This window comes from Thamnophis elegans, chromosome 15, assembly GCF_009769535.1.
Source record: "Thamnophis elegans isolate rThaEle1 chromosome 15, rThaEle1.pri, whole genome shotgun sequence".
Taxonomy (NCBI): Eukaryota; Metazoa; Chordata; class Lepidosauria; order Squamata; family Colubridae; genus Thamnophis; species Thamnophis elegans.
In genome coordinates this window covers 2,100,933-2,119,697 of record NC_045555.1, presented here as the reverse complement: position 1 = coordinate 2,119,697, position 18,765 = coordinate 2,100,933, and the positions used below count along the sequence as shown (strand labels likewise).

At 47.9% G+C, this 18,765-nt stretch overlaps 1 protein-coding gene across 1 annotated transcript in view; it reads left to right on the top strand.

Moving 5' to 3' along the window:
* PLCH2 (phospholipase C eta 2) overlaps positions 1 to 18,765 on the top strand; it is an 82,805-nt gene that overhangs the window by 51,400 nt on the left and 12,640 nt on the right. Inside the window, 8 exon segments of the mRNA XM_032232185.1 lie at positions 692 to 792; positions 1,370 to 1,467; positions 3,353 to 3,535; positions 5,038 to 5,145; positions 6,226 to 6,350; positions 11,653 to 11,737; positions 12,994 to 13,140; positions 14,862 to 14,941. Coding sequence (XP_032088076.1) covers positions 692 to 792; positions 1,370 to 1,467; positions 3,353 to 3,535; positions 5,038 to 5,145; positions 6,226 to 6,350; positions 11,653 to 11,737; positions 12,994 to 13,140; positions 14,862 to 14,941 — 927 coding nt within the window.

Here is an 18,765-nt window from a genome sequence, read left to right as displayed (position 1 = left end):
CCACCAGTGGACCCGGAAAGCAGGCCACACCTACAGAAGAGGTTCCAAAATTTTTTGAAACCCACCACTCACACACACACACACACACACACAGACTCACACAGAAAGAGGAAGAGAAAGAAAGGAAGAAATAAAGAAAAAAAGAAAGAAAAAGTGAGAGAGATGAAAGGAAAAAAGGAAAAAGGGACAGAGAGACAAAAGGAAGGAAAGAGAGAGAGAGAGAGAGAGAGAGAAAGAGAACACATGGCCAGCAAGCCACTCCCACCAGGTCACATGGCCGGCAAGCCACTCCCCCAAAGGAGGCCACACCCACAGAGTAGGTTCAAAAATTTTTTTGAAACCCACCACTGGTCTGTAGATATTTTCACAGCCCTCTTTTTGCAGTGTCCAGGTCCTCAATGGAAGGCAGGTTGGCAGCCATTGTTTTTTTTCTGCATCTGCACCTCCATAATTGTCTGGTTTGGCTCTGCAACCAATCAAGACACACACAGACTTCAATGGATAATTAGAACTGCAGAATACAGGATGAAGGTAGATAAATACCCAGGGAACACGGGGCTATCAGCCAGTTGAAAATAACGACTGATTCTTTCAGCATGAGAATTATCTCGCCTTCATTATATAACAAGTAAGCTGAGGTGTGTGTGTTTTCCTCCCTGCCTTTCCCCCTCTCCCCCCCCCCACAACCCAGAAAAAATCCAGCAAACTCAAAAGGACCCCAAGTTTGGAAGATGGAGAAGACGACTTTGAAGGCCAAGGAAACCTAACTAGAACTTCGGTCCATTATAGCAAGTAAGTCTCAACGGTTTCAGAAAAAAGAATCTTTATGAATCCTTTATTCGGAGCGCCGGCAGCCCTGGCAAAAAGTTTCTCTCTCAGAGGAGAGGAGAGCAGTGGAAATCTATGGGCCGGTCCTTGGGACGGAAGAGCCACCGCAGGCTAACAAGTCTGTTCAGCAGGGAGATGAATAATTGTCTGCCACATCTATTCATCTCCGCCCCCTTTGATCCCCAGAGCTAGGGTGGAGCTTTGCTAGCAGTGGTGGCTCTTCCGTCCCGAGGACCGGCCCATAGATTTCCACTGGTCTCCTCTCCTCTGCTTTCTGTGCATCCGTGCATCAGCCACTGGACCCAGCTGTTCCTCCTCTTCCTCATCAGCCACCACAAGACCTGGGGGCTATGGACTCTCCATCTGAGAGTTGATGGAGGGCCCAGCCTCTGCCCCGCCCCCCCTTGCCATTCCCTCTTCCCCCTCGAAGCTCTCACGTTGCCTTGAGGCTGACCCTGACTCCCACACCTCCTTCTCTGAATCAGCTGCTGGGCCGACAGGCCACAGCAGTTACCTCGTTGTTGTTGTTTTGTCCTCCCAGAACAAATCGGCAAAAGAAAACAATGAAACTCTCCCGGGCTCTCTCGGATCTGGTGAAATACACGCGATCCGTCGGGATCCACGACGTGGAATCGGAAAGTAAGTTTGCCCACCGTCTTAAAAAGAACGAAAGTTTCCAGCCGTCTCCCTTTCAAAGCTGGGCGGTGCGTTTCCCACCCCGTGAAACGGCTTTTACCTAAATCTTGTTTGCGCTGGCCGTTCAGGCAAAAGATCATTGCTCCATGGCCCAATTCCTAAAGAGATTTCCCAGGTGACTCCAAAGCCATTTTAACGGTGGATTACGAGACAATAAAGGGTAAAGATTCCCCTCGCACACAGGTGCTAGTCGTTCCCAACTCTAGGGAGCAGTGCTCATCTCCGTTTCAAAGCCGAAGAGCCAGCGCTGTCCGAAGACGTCTCCATGGTCCTGTGGCCGGCATGACTCAACTCCCGAAGGCGCACGGAACGCTGTTCCCTTCCCACCAAAGGTGGTCCCTATTTTTCTACTTGCATTTTTTACCTGCTTTCAAACTGCTCAGTTGGCAGAAGCTGGGACAAGCCACGGGAGCTCACACCTGATCCAATGCATATCACCACAGCACCCCAAAAATGTTTGAGACTCCAGAAAGAGTGCAGAGAAGAGCCACAAAGCCCATCAGGGGTCTGTAGGCGAACACGAAGAATGAACAATAGAGAAAATGTATGTGTGTCTAACAGAAAGGAGACCAAGGCTGACATGATAGCAGCCTTCCAGTATTTGAGGGGCTGCCACAAGTAAGAGGGAGATCAAGCTATTCTCCAAAGCACCTGAGGGCAGGACAAGAAGCAATGGGTGGACACTAATCAAGGAGAGAAGCAACCTAGAACTAAGGAGAAATTTCCTGACAGTGAGGACAATTAACCAGTGGAACTACTTGCCTCCAGAAGTTGTGAATGCTCCAACACTGGAAGTTTTGAAGAAGATGTTGGATAACCATTTGTCTGAAGCAGTGTAGGGTTTCCTGCCTGAGCAGGGAGTTGGACTAGAATATGAAGAACGGTTGCAGGAACTGGGAATGCCTAGTTTAATGAAAAGAAGGACCAGGGGTGACATGATAGCAGTCTTCCAATATCTCAGGGGCTGCCCCAAAGAAGAGGGAGTCAAGCTAATCTCCAGGGCACCTGAGGGCAGGACAAGAAGCAATGGGTGGAAACTAATCAAGGGGAGAAGCCACTTAGAACTGAGGAGAAATTTCCTGACAGTTAGAACAATTAATCAGTGGAACAACTTGCCTCCAGAAGTTGTGAATGCTCCAACACTGGAAGTTTTTAAGAGATTGGATAACCCTTTGTCTGAAGTGGTGTAGGGTTTCCTGACTAGGCAGGGGATTCGACTAGAAGACCTCCAGGGTCCCTTCTGGCTCTGATTGATTGATAGAAATGGTCTAGGGTCTCCTGCTTGAGCAGTGGGCTGGACTAGAAGACCTCCAAGGTCCCTTCCAGCTCTGTTCTGATTGATTGATTGATTGATTGATTGATTGATTGATTGATTGAAATGGTCTAGAGTCTCCTACTTGAGCAGGGGGCTGGACTAGAAGACCTCCAAGGTCCCTTCCAGCTCTATTCTGATTGATTGATTGATTGATTGATTGATTGATTGATTGATAGAAATGGTCTAGAGTCTCCTGCTTGAGCAGAGGGCTGGACTAGAAGACCTCCAAGGTCCCTTCCAGCTCTATTCTGATTGATTGGTTGATTGATTGAAACGGTCTAGGGTCTCCTGCTTGAGCAGGGGGCTGGACTAGAAGACCTCCAAGGTCCCTTTCCAATCCTATGGTTCTATGTTCCTGCTGCATAAACTAGGTATGGCGGGGCCCATCGGTCATCGAGCAACTGGTCTTAAGTAGAGGACCATCTATAAATAAAGATGCGTGGGGAAGAGGGGGCCCGATAAGGGAGACATTGACATCCACGGGGGGACCAACCCAGCCTTCCTTTGCCCCAGTTTCTTCCAGCTGGCAAGTCTCCTCCTTCAGCGAGACGAAAGCCCACCAGATCCTCCAGCAAAAAGCGGCCCAATATCTCCGCTTCAACCAGCACCAGCTCTCCCGCATCTATCCGTCTTCCTACCGGGTGGATTCCAGCAATTACAACCCTCAGCCCTTCTGGAACGCCGGCTGCCAGTTGGGTAAGGAGGCCAGATGGTCCTTTTGCCCGCAAACCACCTTTTCCCTTCACGCTTCCCTGCGTCGGTTTGACCCCCTCGGTTCTCTTGGGGGGGGGACGGGGGGGGAGAAGAAGGGAAGGGCGGGTGCAGAAGCGAAGCGGAAGGAGACTTTGGTCTCCGGCTGATTGTCCTGGAGGAAAACTGTAAAGCAGTTGTTCTTCCCCTCTCCCCCCCCCCCCTCCCCGGCCCTCTCCTCTTTCTGTTTAATCAGACAGCTGCTGATTTTAGCCCGGTTCTTAAAATTAGCCAGTGGAGAATGAAAAGAAAACCATTTATCTCCCTTTTCTTCCTTTCTCAGCCATGAGATACAATTTTCTGGAGAGAAAAAACTCTTTCCAAATAGATGGATGGATGGATGGAAAATGAAAGTTATTGTACGTAGAAGAGAGAGAGATGATAGATATTGTATGTAGACTGGATGGATGGATGGATGGATGGATGGATGGATGGATGGATGGATGGATGGATGGGAAATGAAAGTTATTGAACGTAGAAGAGAGAGAGATGATAGATATTGTATGTAGACTGGATGGATGGATGGATGGATGGATGGGAAGAGAGAGAGAAAGAGATGATAGCTATTCTAGATAGAAGACAGAGCGAGGTGATAGATATAGTACATAGACGGTGGGTGGGTGAATGGATGGATGGATAGATAGATATTGCAGATAAAAGAGAGAGATATAGTACGTACACAAGATGAATGAGTAGGTAGGTAAGTAGGTAGGCAGGCAGACAGACAGACAGATAGATAGATAGCTATTCTAGATAGAAGAGAAAGCAGGATGATATATATATATTGTACGTAGACAGGATGGATGGATGGATGAATGGGGAGGGAGAGAGAAAAGAGAGAAAGAGAGATGATAGATAGCTATTGTAGAGAGAAGAGAGAGCGAAGTGATAGCTATTGTACGTAGACAGAAGATGGGTGGATAGGTAGGTAGGTAGGTAGGTAGGTAGGTAGATAGATGAGAGAGAGAGAGAGAGAGAGAGAGAGAGAGAGAGAGAGAGAGATGAATAGCTATTGTAGATAGAAGAGAGAGATTATAGATATTGTGCGTAGACAAGATGGGCAGGTAGGTGGATGGATGGATGGATGTTTTCCAAAATGTCTGGATCGGAATTTGCCATTTCTAGTTTCATTTCTCAGTTATTTAGCAATAGCAATAGCCCTTAGACTTATATACCGCTTCACAGTGTTTTACAGCCCTCTCTAAGTGGTTTACAGAGTCAGTCTATCACCCTCAACAATCTGGGTCCTCATTTTACTGACCTCGGAAGGACGGAAGGCTGAGTCGACCTTGAGCCAGCCTAGATCGAACTCCTGGCCTGGAGCAGAGTCAGGCTGCCACCCTGCATTCTGACCACAGCGCCACCATGGCTCGGTGGTTAGAACGCAGTATTGCAGGCTTATTCTGCTCAGCTCCCCTATATTTCCCATTTTTTTCCGTCTGTCGCAGTGGCGCTGAACTACCAATCCGAAGGCAGGATGCTGCAGCTCAACCGCGCCAAGTTCAGCGCCAACGGGAATTGTGGCTACATCCTCAAACCCAAGTGCATGTGTCAAGGTAAGAGAGCCTGTCTCACGGTCCTCTCCCAGGAGACTGTATTCCAGGGTATTCTCAATATGGGGAATTCTGGGAGTTGAAGTCCGGACACCTTAAAAGTTGCCAAGGTTGAGAAACAAACTTTGCTCTATTTTGTCTTTCCAATCGTCCTCAGCTTTCTTGGGCCGGGCCTGGTTGCACTTCTCAGGGAGCATCTCTTCATTCTCCCAGCATCCCCTGTATTACGCATGCGCTCCCAGAGAGTAAAACCTCACTCCATCTAGCATTGATGATGTTACCTAGTTGGGTAATGAAATGTCTGCAGGAATACAGCCAAGCTCAGAGAGCACCAAGGACCCCCCCACAGTCATGATCATCCTCCTCTCCTCCTCCTCCTCCACCACCACCTCCTCCTTTTCTCCTTCTCTTCCTCTCCACAATCTCACCCCCCTTCGAGCACTGATGATGTTACCTAGTTGGGTAATGAAACATCTGCAAGAAAACCACCCATCTCAGAGAGCACCAAGGATTATTTTCAGGCTGTTTTGCGGGCTGATTTTGGCCGAAAAAGGGCCTGAAAACCACTCAAAAACAGCCTATTTTGTGGGTGTTTTTCATCCACAAAACAGCCTGAAAATGGCCCCCAAAACAGTCTATTTTGGGGTGTGTTTTGGGCTGTTTTCAGGCATTGTTTTTGGCTATATTCAGGCCATTTTGGGGCTGATTTTGGCCTGAAAAACAGCCTGAAAACCACCCCAAAACGGCCTGTTTTGTGGGTATTTTTCACCCCAAAATGGCTGATATTAGCCAAAAAAATGGCCTGAAAATGGCCCGAAAAAACAGCCTGTTTTGGGGCAGTTTTTGGGCTGTTTCAAAGCCATTTTTCTCGGTGGTTTTCTGGCCTAGTTTGGCTGGCAATACCGCCTGAAAACGGCCTAGAAAATGGGCGGGGCCAGCTGGTGTTCCTATTTCCCAGATCTCCGAACTGCGCAAAATTCGTAACTTGTGGTTGGGGCAAATCGGTCTGAAGCGGAAGTCTTCCCCCCCCCCCCTCCCCGCCTGACCTTTCCACTATGCCCCCCTTCTCTGAATCTCTTCCAGGGACCTTCAACCCCAATTCCGAAGACCCGCTGGCCGGCCAGATGAAAAAGCAACTCGTCTTAAGGATCATCAGCGGACAGCAGCTCCCGAAACCTCGCGATTCCATGCTGGGAGACCGAGGGGAGGTAAGCCCCTGGTTTTTCAACGCCGTCAAGAGCTGATTTTCCAAATGACCTGAAGGTAGGCAGGACGGGAAACAACAGACGGCAACTGACCAAGGAGAGGAGCCACCTAGAACGAAGGACATTCAACTCATATTTTTATTTTGCTCCCAAAAATGCAAAACTCCAAACATTTTGAACAGAAACAAACAAACAAGAAACGAAACAAATAAGGCATTTGAAAAGTGCCCTTTCCCCCCCAATGTCTTGTCTGTTTTGTGTTTCTTTCTTCCTTCCTTCTTTCCTTCCTTCCTTCCCTTCCTTCCTTTCTTTCTTTTCTTCCCTCCTTCCTTTCTTTCTTCCTTCCTTCCTTCCTTTTCTTCCTTCCTTCCTTCCTTTCTTCCTTCTTTCCTTCCTTCCTTCCTTCCTATTTTCTTCCTTCCTTCCTTCCTTCCTTCCTTCCTTCCTTTCTTCCTTTCTTTCTGGAAGTTCCTCCTAATGTTGATTCAAAACCATCATAAAGCAGTAACTCAGGGTTCTTGGAAGTAGATATGGGGATGACAAAAGAGAGGGGCAGAAGGCCACCTTCAGTCAGTCATTCAATCAGAATAGAGCTGGAAGGGACCTTGGAGGTCTTCTAGTCCAGCCCCCTGCTCAAGCAGGAGACCCTAGACCATTTCAATCAATTGATCAGAATAGAGCCAGAAGGGATCTTGGAGGTCTTCTAGTCCAACCCTCTGCTCAAGCAGGAGACCCTAGACCATTTCAATCAATCAATCAGAATACAGCTGGAAGGGACCTTGGAGGTCTTCTAGTCCAGCCCCCTTCTCAAACAAGAGACCCTAGACTATTTCAATCAATCATTCAATCAGAATAGAGCTGGAAGGGACCTTGGAGGTCTTCTCATCCAACCCCCTGCTCAAGCAGGAGACCCTAGACCATTTCAATCAATCGATCAGAATAGAGTTGGAAGGGACCTTGGAGGTCTTCTAGTCCAGCCCCCTGCTCAAGCAGGAGACCCCAAACTATTTTAGAAATATGGTTGTCCAGTCTCTTCTTAAAAGCCTCCAGTGTTGAAGCACTCATGGCTTCTGGTGGCAAGCTGTTCCACTGGTTAATCGTCCTCCTGTTGCTTCTCTCGATGAGTTTCCAGCCAACTCTTCTCCAAAGCATCAAAAGGCCGGACGAGAAACAACGGACGGAAGCTAACCAAGGAGGGAAGCAACCTAGAACTATGGAGAAATTCCCTGACAGCCAGGACAGTTAATCAGTGGAACTGCATGCCACCAGATTGGTAGTGACAGCTAACCTGTTTCGTACCCGTTTTCCTAGCCTTCGTGCAAGTGTGAGTGCCAAAACCCAGAAGAGCAGCATTCCATCACGCATGCATGCGTCAGCAGCCAAATTTCTGGGTTCCGGCGCGGGCCCAATAAACAGAAACCCGGAAATTCGGGTGCCGGTGTGCGCATGCGCACCAGAATGCTGCTCTTCCAGATTTCAGTGTGCGCGAAGGCCAGGTGGCCGGCACGCATGTGTGCACAGGAATATGAAAGGGGAGGCAGTGAGGCTGCGCGTCCCACACGGTATGGCTCTGCGTGCCGTTTCCGGCGCTCGTACCATGGATTCACCACCAGGGGTCTACGATCTCATGCCTGAGCAGGGGGTTGGGCTAGAAGACCTCCAAGGTCCCTTCTAGCTCTATTATGAGTGATTGGTTGGCTTTTTTTTATTCCTCTCTCCCTGTGTTTCCAGGCAGGTCCACCATATGTGATAATAAGTCCCTTGTACTTTTTTACACTTCCAGCAGGTCGGGTTCATGTTTGGGTACATTTTAGCCAATCTTGTTGGTGATAAATGCCAACGATAAAACATTTTGTATATGCCTCCTACTCTTAAATTCCCTTTTTTCTTCTTCTTTCCCTCCCCCTTTTGTATGTCTTCCGATTTTCCCCTGTGGGAAGTTATCATCCAGCCCTCTCCCAGAAAAATGAAATATCCTAGGAAATATTGAAAAGGCAGAATATTTCTCTGGATGTGAAAAGAAAGAAACATGCTTTAAAAGACAGAATAATTGCCTGTAGCTTCCTGCCCATCCACACTTTGTCAATAGGCCATTGAGAAGGCCAGGCTAGCCCACTTTACATAATAAAGACTTCCCCACTGCAGCTGTAGGGGGAAGGGATATTACTCAACTCTCCACATGGCATCTGAGAACTCATACCTGTATTCAAAACAGCTTAGAGAGTAGCCCCCTGCATGGCCCCATGGGAGTCCGACAACCAATCAGAATACATTTCTTACACAGGAACAGGAAACAGAGAGGCGGGACTAAATAGGGTATAAAAAGCCTAGCAAGCCCCTCCCTCAGCCCTTCTCTTCTTCTCCACCAACATTGAAGCATGTGATCCCCCTTTTCTGTTCAGGACTCAAGCTATGTGGTCCTGTCCACCAATAAACCATCTTTCCAAGCAGCCTCCGTGCCTCCAGTGTCTTTTCCCCCACTTGGAGCTGAACCCAGAAGGACATTTCTTTCAACACCCCTATCATTCTTCTATAATTTATTTGAGTAACCCTCCCTTTTTTTTTTTTTTGCTTCCCACTATTTCTCTCTTTGCTTTTTAGGTGCACACACCCCTTCTTCTTAATCACTATAAGATCCATCATGCAGCCTGGGGAAGGGGGGGGGGTGTTGTTCTTTTTTTTTTTCTTTTTTTTTTTAAACAAAGATTACGCAACCCCTGTTCCTTTCCCCTGCAGGGTTTTTTTTTTAGCAGGTGCTTGGCTGGTTCCCTTTGTGCAAATAAAAAATAAAAAGAGTCGGCTTCATTGTCCCCAGGAGAGTCCGGAAGGAGCTGCCAAGACCTTCCATCAAGTTGACAGGCCTCTATTCACCGGCCCCTTCCCTGGAAGGAGCAGGCCGGAGGGTGGGAGGATGTCGGGAGGGGAGGGGACGGGAGGGACGCACACTGCAAAATAAATAAATAAACCTCCCAGCCAAACCCGGGACGGGGAGGGGGGCCAGGGGGGGGGGCTCTGAATCTCCCTGTAAAACAACATTAAGCCATTGAGTTGTCAGCACAAGGAGAGCGATGGCTTCCTTTGGATGGAGCCTGTTTGAGGGACCTGCTCCAATTTTTTTTTCCCCCTTTCTCCCCTCCATCCCTTAAGCAGCATTTAGTTTGCCTTTAGGCAAAGCGTTGAGTGTTTGGTACTTGTTGTTTTTTTAATTGGGGGCTATGTCTAATCCTTGTGGGTGGTTTCTTTGCCCCAGCCGTTAATTGGCCTGTCCAAGTTGTTGAGGGGAGGGGGAGGCTGGAGGAATAGCATTGAGTTCCGTCTTTAATCATCCTTTCTCGCAAGGGTGAAAGCAGAAGTAAAAGAGGGGAATTAAGAGTAGGAGAGAGGGGAAGAAGGAGGAGAAGAGAGGAAGAGTGGGGGAAAGAGAGGGGAAGAAGAAAGAAGGAAGAATGAGGGAAAGGAAGAAAGAGTAAAAGCAGAGGAAGTAAGAGAGAGGAATTAAGAGGAGGAGAGGAGAGAGGGGAAGGAGGAGGAGAAGAGAGGAGAAATGGGGGAAAGAGAGGGGAAGAAGAAAGGAAGGAGGAGGAAGGAAAAGAAGAAAGGGTGAAAGCAGAGGAAGTAAGGGAGGGGAATTAAGAGGGGGAGAGAGGGGAAGGAGGAGGAGAAAGGAGGAAGGGGGAAAGAGAGGGGAAGAAGATAGGAGGAAGGAGGAGGAGGGAAAGGAAGAAAGGGTAAAAGCAGAGGAAGTAAGGGAGAGAAATTAAGAGTAGGAGAGGGGGAGGAGGAGGAGGAGAGGAAAGAGAGGAGGAGAAGAAGGGAGGAAGGAGAGGAGGAAAGAAGAAGGCAGAGAAGGAAGGTTGGGAAGATGGAAGGATTAAGGTTGTTGTAAAATACGATGGAGACCCGGGGTGGCAAGAAAGTGAGCCAAACTGTATTCTATATATTTGTAAGAAAATCATGATAAAGATTAATGATGAATAGATGAATCTTAAATATTAACTAGAGCAGGGGTAGTCAACCTTTTTATACCTACCGCCCACTTTTGTGTTCTCTGTTAGTAGTAAAATTTTCTAACCACCCACCGGTTCCACAGTAATGGTGCTTTATAAAGTAGGGAAGTAACTTTACTTTATAAAATTTATAAAGCAGAGTTACAGCAAACCCCTACCGCCCACCATGAAAGCTGGAACGCCCACTAGTGGGCGGTAGGGACCAGGTTGACTACCACTGAACTAGAGTGTATATTTGTGAATGAATTTGAAAGAGAAAAATAAAAATAAAACTTTTTAATTAAAAAAAACCATCCTTTGGGGAGGAAGGGAGCCAGTTTGAGTACCAAAAATGGGGACCGGCACGCCATAACAACACCTACGTGATGGATGTGTGGTCCTGGGTTCAAATCAACTCCGACTGCCCTCAATTCTTTTTCTCTTCTGCAAGTTGACTCAAGCAGAAGTACATTTTTTAAAAAACAGTTTATTTATACATTTTCAGTTTGCATACAGAAGTGCTTTGCAATAGTGGTAAAATCTAATTTTTTATTTTTTTTTGGCCACCAGTTCTGTGGGCGTGGCTTGGTGGGGAGGTCATGTGACCAACTTTTGGTGGGGGCGGTCGACTTTTTCCCGGTTTGGCATGGTGGGATTTGGTTCTCAGACATCAGGAGGTTTCATAGATTTAACAGAGTTGGAAAGGACCTTGTAGGTCATCTAGCCCAACCCCCCCCGCCTAAGCAGGAGACCCTCCACCATTTCTGACAGAGGGCAGCCCAGTCTCTTCTTGAAAGCCTCAAGGGATGAAGCTCCCACAACTTCCGAAGGCAACTTCTGTTCCATGAGTTGATCGTTCTCACGGTCAGATAAAATTCCTCCTTATTTCCAGGTTGAATCTCTCCTTGATCAATTTCCTTCCATTGTTCCTTGTCTGGCCTTTGGGTGCTTTGGACAATAGCTTGACCCCCTCCCACTCCTCTCTGTGGCAGCCCCTCAAATATTGGAAGGCTGCTATCGTGTCTCCCCCTGGTCCTTCTCTTCCCTAGACTAGCCATGCCCAGTTCCTGCAACCGTTCATCGTAGATTTTAGCCTCCAGTCCCCTCATCATCCTGGTTGATCTTCTCTGCACTTTTTTCTAGAGTCTCAAAATGGGAAAAGGTCTCGTCGCAGATCTTAAGAGAGCCATCAAATTAATGTCTCTCTTAAGTTAAATTAATTAAGATTTTACGGCCAGCGAAGAAAGTGAAGGACAGGCGTCCCAACTCCGCTGGGTGACATTTTTCCGATTGCATTTCTTTCGCCTCTTTTTTTCCAGATCATCGATCCGTTTGTGGAGGTCGAGGTGATCGGATTGCCCATGGATTGTTGCAAAGAGCAGACCAGAGTTGTGGACGACAACGGTAACCGCTTCTCGGTCCTTAATTTTGACTCTTTCCTGCTATCTTTGGAGGACATCTTACAGTTATGCCCAGAATCCCTAGGATGAGGGGGGGAGGGGGGGCTCCACAAATTCATTTCATCCAGTCTGCCAATTACCTCCAACAGACCGATTAGATCCCACAGACTAGGCCTCCTCCGAATTCCATCCACCGGCCAATGCCGATTGGCTACCACCCGGAGGAGGGGCTTCTCTGTGGCTGCTCCGGCCCTCTGGAACGACCTCCCCGTGGAGATTCGGACCCTCACCACCCTTCAGGCTTTCCGCAAAGCCCTTAAAACCTGGCTGTTCTGACAGGCCTGGGGCTGACGAGTTCCCGTCCCCGCTCGAATTGTGTGGCTGTTGATTGTTTTTAAATTGTTGTTGTTGTTTGTCTGTTGTCTTTCTTCCTGTTTGTATCCCCCCCCCCCCTTTACTTGGTTTGTGAGCCTCCCTGAGTCCCTCTGGGAATAGGGCGGGGTAGAAATACAATAAAATCAATCAAATCAAAGTCAATCAATCAGTCATGATTCATGCAGAACATCTGTGCGGGGTCCTTGACGGTGGGCTTTTCCAGCATCTGCTGGAGGAATTGGGGGGGCACCTTACAACCCCTAAGCAATTTTACTTCCGTGTTGGAACAGCTGGTGGCTTTGAGAAAGTTCCTCCTAATGGATTTCCCCCCCCTGCTTCATATTTTACTCCAAAAAATACATCACTCCAAACTCTTGTTTTTACAGAAACAAACAAAATAAACAAGACATTAGAAATACACTCCCCCCCCCCACCGCCAATGTCCTTGTTTGTTGTGTATTTCTTTCGTTCTGCATGCGCGGAAGGCTTGCACACCCACATTTGCAAACCGGTAGGGAAAGGAAGTGAATACCACCCAGTGTTGGGTTCCGGATCCCATTGCAAGTGGTACACTGCACTCGGGGCCGGGCGTCCCGCCAACCCCCCCTGCGACGCCCAGCTGCTCGGCGGTGGTCACGCTGTGCGCACAATTGGACGGTCGCGTTATAAACAGCTCTGGAACGCTGGCGGGCTAAATGACAGCGGCCACTGCTCCCGTCTACTACCGGTACAGCCGTACCAGTCCGTATCGCCCAGAACCCACCCCCGGACATATCTATCGCTGGATGGCTGGGAGTTGAAGCCTACCCCTCGCCAAGTAGAAACACCTTGCGCAGCGGGTAATGCTCAGAAAGGCCCATTGTCCTGCCTTATTTTGTTCTGCAGGTTTCAATCCGATGTGGGAAGAAACCCTGGTTTTCAACATCGCCATGCCAGAGATCGCCCTGGTGCGTTTCCTGGTCTGGGACCACGATCCCATCGGCCGGGATTTTATCGGTCAGAGGACGATCGCTTTTACATCGATGATGCCAGGTAAGGCGGCTCATATAACTTGTTTTTTTCCCCCTTCCTCTCTGAGGAAGGTGGCGCAGTGGTTAAATGCAGCACTGCAGGCTACTTCAGCTGACTGCAGTTCTGCAGTTCGGCTGTTCAAATCTCACCGGCTCAGGGTTGACTCAGCCTTCCATCCTTCCGAGGTGGGTAAAATGAGGACCCGGATTGTTGTTGGGGGTGATATGCTGACTCTGTAAACTGCTTAGAGAGGGCTGAAAGCCCTATGAAGGGGTATATAAGTCTAACTGCTATTGCTATTGATATTCTGGCTGTGAAGAATTTGCCCATTCGGGTAGGTACCAGCCAGGCATCAAAGAGGAAACCTATGGGTGGGCGTGCCCCGAATCTTCTTTTCAAGCTGGCATCCGCGAAGAGGAAAAAATTCTTGCTCGCAAGCTCAAAGCCAGTCCTTTGAACGCCTGACGTGAGTGGAAGCCACAGAAATAGGACTGCGGATATCATATCCTCTTCTCTCCCGCTCGCCTCGTTGCTCTCCTGCCAATCATAACCAAAGACATTTCTCCCAATTGCTGGTTATCTCTGCCAGAGTTCCTTTGGCTCATCCCCGGATCGATGGAGGGTGGGGAAAAAAAGAACTTCAAAGCGTGGGCGTCTTTTTTATTTTTGTCTTCAAACGAGGCTGTCATTTTCATCGGCGGCCCAAGATTGGCTCAAAATTAATGCCGATAATGACAGTTTGAAAGCTGGCTGCTTTTACCGTATTTCTCCGAAAATAAGACAGGGTCTTATGTTCTTTTGACCCCCTGAAATAAACACTTGGCCTTATTTTCAGAGAGGGCTTATTATTTTTGAGGTGCAGGAGGCGGCGAGCGGGGTCACCTCACGACTGCTGCTGTGTTGCAATATTTTCAGGGAGGGCTTATTTTAGCGCATGCGCTCAAAAGCCCAACTGGGCTTATTATCCAGGGAGGGCTTATTTTCAGGGGGGAAACAGGGCAGTATATGCAAAAGTGGGACTGTTGTGAATTAATATCTCCTCCTCCACCTTCCCAATCCATTCGTTCTCCTTCGGGTCGTGCAAATTTGTGCACATCCGCCAGAGCTTTCCCAGCTCAGATCTCTCTCTCTCTCTCTCTCTCTCTCTCTCACACACACACACACACACACACACACACACACACACACACACACAGTCTTTCCATGTATCCCCTGTCCTTCTTTCTTCATTCACTTCAAAGCTGCGGGGAAAAGTTTTTCAGAAGAAAAAGGGGTGGGGGGAAAAAAACCCCATTGTGGCTTTGAAGGAGAAACGCAAAGAAGAAAACATGTGAATTATGACAATCCAAATGGCTTCTGGGGAGAGCCGGGAAATCAACTAGAAATATGTGATTGTCAGTAGGGGCGCCGTTCTTTGATAACTAGAGAGAGTCAGGGAGGGAGGGAGAGAGAGAGAGAGAAAAGAGAGAGAGAGAAAAAGAGAGAAAGAGAGACAGAGAGACAGAGAGAGAGAAAAGAGAGAGAGAGAGAGAGAAGCTGTTGCTGAATTCCACCAAGGAGCCTCTCGGTTGACAGATACAGTGCAGTAACAGGATATGAAAGAACCAGCAATAAATTAAACATCTGGAAACTTGCGAGGCCCCATCTGGCTAATGCCAGCACTGCCTGGCTGCCACATCCGCCAGTAGATTTGGGCTAAAGGAGAGGAGAAGCCATCATTCACCCCACTTTCTTGCTTCCAGGCTACCGACATGTATACCTAGAAGGTATGGAGGAAGCTTCCGTCTTCGTTCACGTAGCTGTCAACGACGTTTGTGGTAAGGTGAGTAGCTCCGTGAGCCCCAGGTGTGTGCAACCCTCCCTAGAACTAAGATTCTCTTCCAGATGTGATGGTTGGCTTGTCCTTACGGAAGGAACAGTGCCCAATTTCACTGATCCACCTAATTTTATGTCTGTGGAGATTCTACAACATCTACCGTGTGTGCACTGCTGATTGCCGCAACAGCTGATCGTCCAAACCGGTAGTATTTTTTTTAAACGTTCCGACGATCAGCTGTTATCACGCAGCACAGCTGATCATTGGAACATTTAAAAAAATGCTACCGGTTCGGACAATCAGCTGTTGCGACAAACAGCAGTGCGCCCCCTTGCGAAGCACGCATTGGAGGCACATGCATGCACAGAGCGAAACCGGTAGCAGGTTTCAGAGCACCAGATATGCATTCTTGCACGGAGTCTTCCCCCAAAATATAGGCAAATGCAAGGGAACCAGCTCAGGTTTTGAAAGCAAAAACGAAAAGCCAGAGAAATTTCAGAAAAGTGGATTTTTGCCGTTGAGGGTGGGGAGGAGAGAATAAAACTGAATAAAATTCAATCGATTGAATTCCCAGGTTTGCCCACTTACCTTCCCTACCAGTCTGCAAATGTGTGTGGCATCAACGCGCTGTATTTAAAAAAATGTCCCCTTTCTAAAGGCCGAACCGGTAGCATTTCACCCCTAATTCATAGGTTTTCTTGTGCCTGCCCCCCCCCTAAATATAGGCTTTTTCATTTGCGCGGTGCCCGTTGGATGGATTTTTTCAGACTCGGGCAGCCCAATTATCTCCACCAAGTACATAGAACGAGTGCATCCATCACGTGGTGTGTGTTTGTGTTACTTTTTTAATCTATTAATCACAATTTGCCGAGCCAAATGAGAGGAAAATAAATAGTGTCTTAGCCGAAGGAACTCCGTTGGTGGGGATGGAGGGGGCAAATTGCCAAAATACATGCAACGCGGACAGAGGAAAAAGCAGAAATATCTATGTATTCTCTGCAAAGATGAAGCTGGTCAGTTTGCAAACCAGTTTAAGACTGGGACAGCCACCCGTTTCAAAAAATAAGAAATAAGAAAAAGAAGTCCATCTTCTCACCCATAAATATTCTATGATGTATCTAGAGATGGGTTTACACATAATTTTACCGCCGGGCAAAGTTTGAAGCAAACTCCTGGTCCCGACAAAAAACCCTTTTATTAATTTGCTGTGAATTCTGCTCCTTCACATCCAGCAAAGCCTTTCAAGGGAGGATTTACGGTCACAGACCTTATCTGGCTTGGAGAGCTGCCAGGCCAATCTCTGCAAAACTTGGCCAGGAGTCTCGGAGAATCACAAACCAATGAAGCGAACTCATTGTCTCCTGCAAACTCCACTCCCCTTTCGCTCCTTTTTTCTTTCCTTGGGACGGGGGGATTTATCATCCACCAGTGGCCTTACTCGCAAGTCGACTCCTGTTCTTTAGCTGTTCCCTTCCCCTGGCCACTCTGCGCATGCGCACACTGGGAACAGGCTCCAGCTGTTCTTTTGCCTCACTGATGTCTGACTCTGGAGGAAGATGATAACTGTCAGATGGCCCTGGCCCCCTCTCTGCCTCCGACACCTTCCCCAGACTCCAGGACTGGCCCATCTTCCTCCTCATTGTCCGAATCTGCTGCCAGCTCCATTGGCCGCTGGCAGGCCACAACCTGTATTATGGAATTCTTTTAGGATTGGGTTGAGTTTTGTTTTGTTTTATAAATTTTGTTTTGTTGGCACTTTTAATCAAGTTTTAGTTCGGTCAGACTTCTCAGCCAAGGTAGGGAAACCAAGCCCTGTGTCGTGGCGTGCCAATTTCCCTTCTCAGCTGCCCCAGATGGCCCCCATGGAAAGCCAAAAAAAAAAACACCGTTCGGGGGGGGGGGGGAAACGTCCCGAAGAGAACAAGAGAGACTCTGTCTGGATTTCAAGTTAGCCCGTGGCATTCCAGGTGCTAGTGAATCCTTTTTTCTTCTCTCTCTCTCTGTCTCTCGTTCTCTCTTTTCCTCTTTCTCTTTCCCTCTCTGTGTTTCTCTGTCTTTTTTCTCTCTTTCTGTCTCTCTCTCCTTGTCTGTCTCTCTCTCTCTGTATCTCTCTCTCTCTGTCTCTTTTCTCTTCCTTTGTCTTTTTTCTCTCTGTCTCTGTTTCTCTCTTTCTCTCTTTTTCTTTCTGTCTCCCTTTTCTCTCTCTCTCTCTTCTCTCTGTCTCTCTCTCTTCTCTCTGTCTCTCTCTCTTTCTCTTGCTGTCTCTCTCTTTCTGTCTCTCGTTCTTTCTGTCTCTCTCCCTCTCTTGTTCTCTCTCTCTGTCTCTCTGTCTTGTTTCTGTCTCTCTGTCTCCTGTTCTCTCTCTGTCTCTCTCTCTCTCTGTCTCTCTCATTCTCTCTCTCTCCCTTTCTCTCTCTCTGTCTCTCTCTCATTCTCCCTCTGTCTCTCGTTCTCTCTCTGTCTCTTTCTCTCTGTCTCTCTCTCTCTGTCTCTCTCTCATTCTCTCTGTCTCTCGTTCTCTCTCTCTGTCTCTCTGTCTTTTTTCTCTATCTCTTGTTCTCTCTGTGTGTCTCTGTCTCTTTATCTCGTTCTCTCTCTCTGTGTCTTTTTCTCTCTCTGTGTCTCTCTGTCTCGTTCGCTCTCTCTCTCTGTCTCTCTCTCTTTGTCTCTTTTTTCTCTGTGTGTCTCTCTCCTTCTCTCTCTCTCTTTCTGTCTCTCTCTCTCATTCTCTCTGTCTCTCGTTCTCTCCCTGTCTCTCTCTGTCTTTTTTTCTCTGTCTCTCATTCTCTCTGTGTGTCTGTCTCTTTCTCTCTCTCATTCTCTCTCTCTGTCTCTGTCTTTTTCTCTCTCTCTCTCTCTCTGTCTCGTTCGCTCTCTTTCTCTGTTTCTGTCTCTTTTCTCTCTCTCTGTCTCTCTTTGTCTCTTTTCTCTCTCTCTGTCTCTCTCTCTCTCTCTCTCTCTCTCTCGTTCTCCCTCTTTCTCTCTCTCTGTCTCTCTGTGTCTTTTTTTTTCTCTCTCTCTGTCTCTATCTATCTATCTATCTATTGCAAAAAAAACTGGCAAGCAGGCAGCCTGCTCTTTTCCCAACAAGGAGGGGAGAAGTTAAGTATGTTAAGCTCATGCCCCCACCCCACCCCGTTTCCCTCTCTTTTCTTTTCTTTTCCCTTTCCTTTCTTTTCTCCTCCGGGTTTGCCAAAAGGGAGACTTGGGGGAAAGCCAGCTGGGTTGTTTCACAGCCTCCCGACAAAAAGAGGCCTCTTGTTCAGAAAATCCTCCGTTTCTAATCCCACTCGGCCTTCAATGAAGTTACAGCTTCCCGCAGGCGTCCTCTTCTTCTTCTTCTTCTTCTTCTTCTTCTTCTTCTTCTTCTTCTTCTTCTTCTTCTTCTTCTTCTTCTTCTTCTTCTTCTTCTTCTTCTCCTTCTCCTTCTCCCTTCAGCTTGAGTTCCTTCCTGATGGATCATTTTAATTTGCAGCTGACTGACAGGGCCTTTTAAAAAAAAAAAATGTTAGCAGCAATTTTGGTTTTTGGGTGGGTGGGAAACCTGCTGGCTTCCAGTTCGCCCAACACCCCCTCTTGCATCTCCTCCTGTCTTCTAAAGCCTCCCCCCCTCTCACTCCAGCCTCAAATCCCCCCCCCTCCTCCTCCCCTCTCTTTTTCAATTTCCCCAAGCTGATTTGTTTTTTGATTGCTTTATCTACGGGCCTCCCTGCTCTCCAAATCTCTCACCCTCCCCTCGTCGTGTTTCTCATTAAGATTTCTGCTGCTCCTGTCTTTGCCGGTATCAATAGACGTAATTATGGAGCATAAATCTTCCCAAGGAAAGAGAT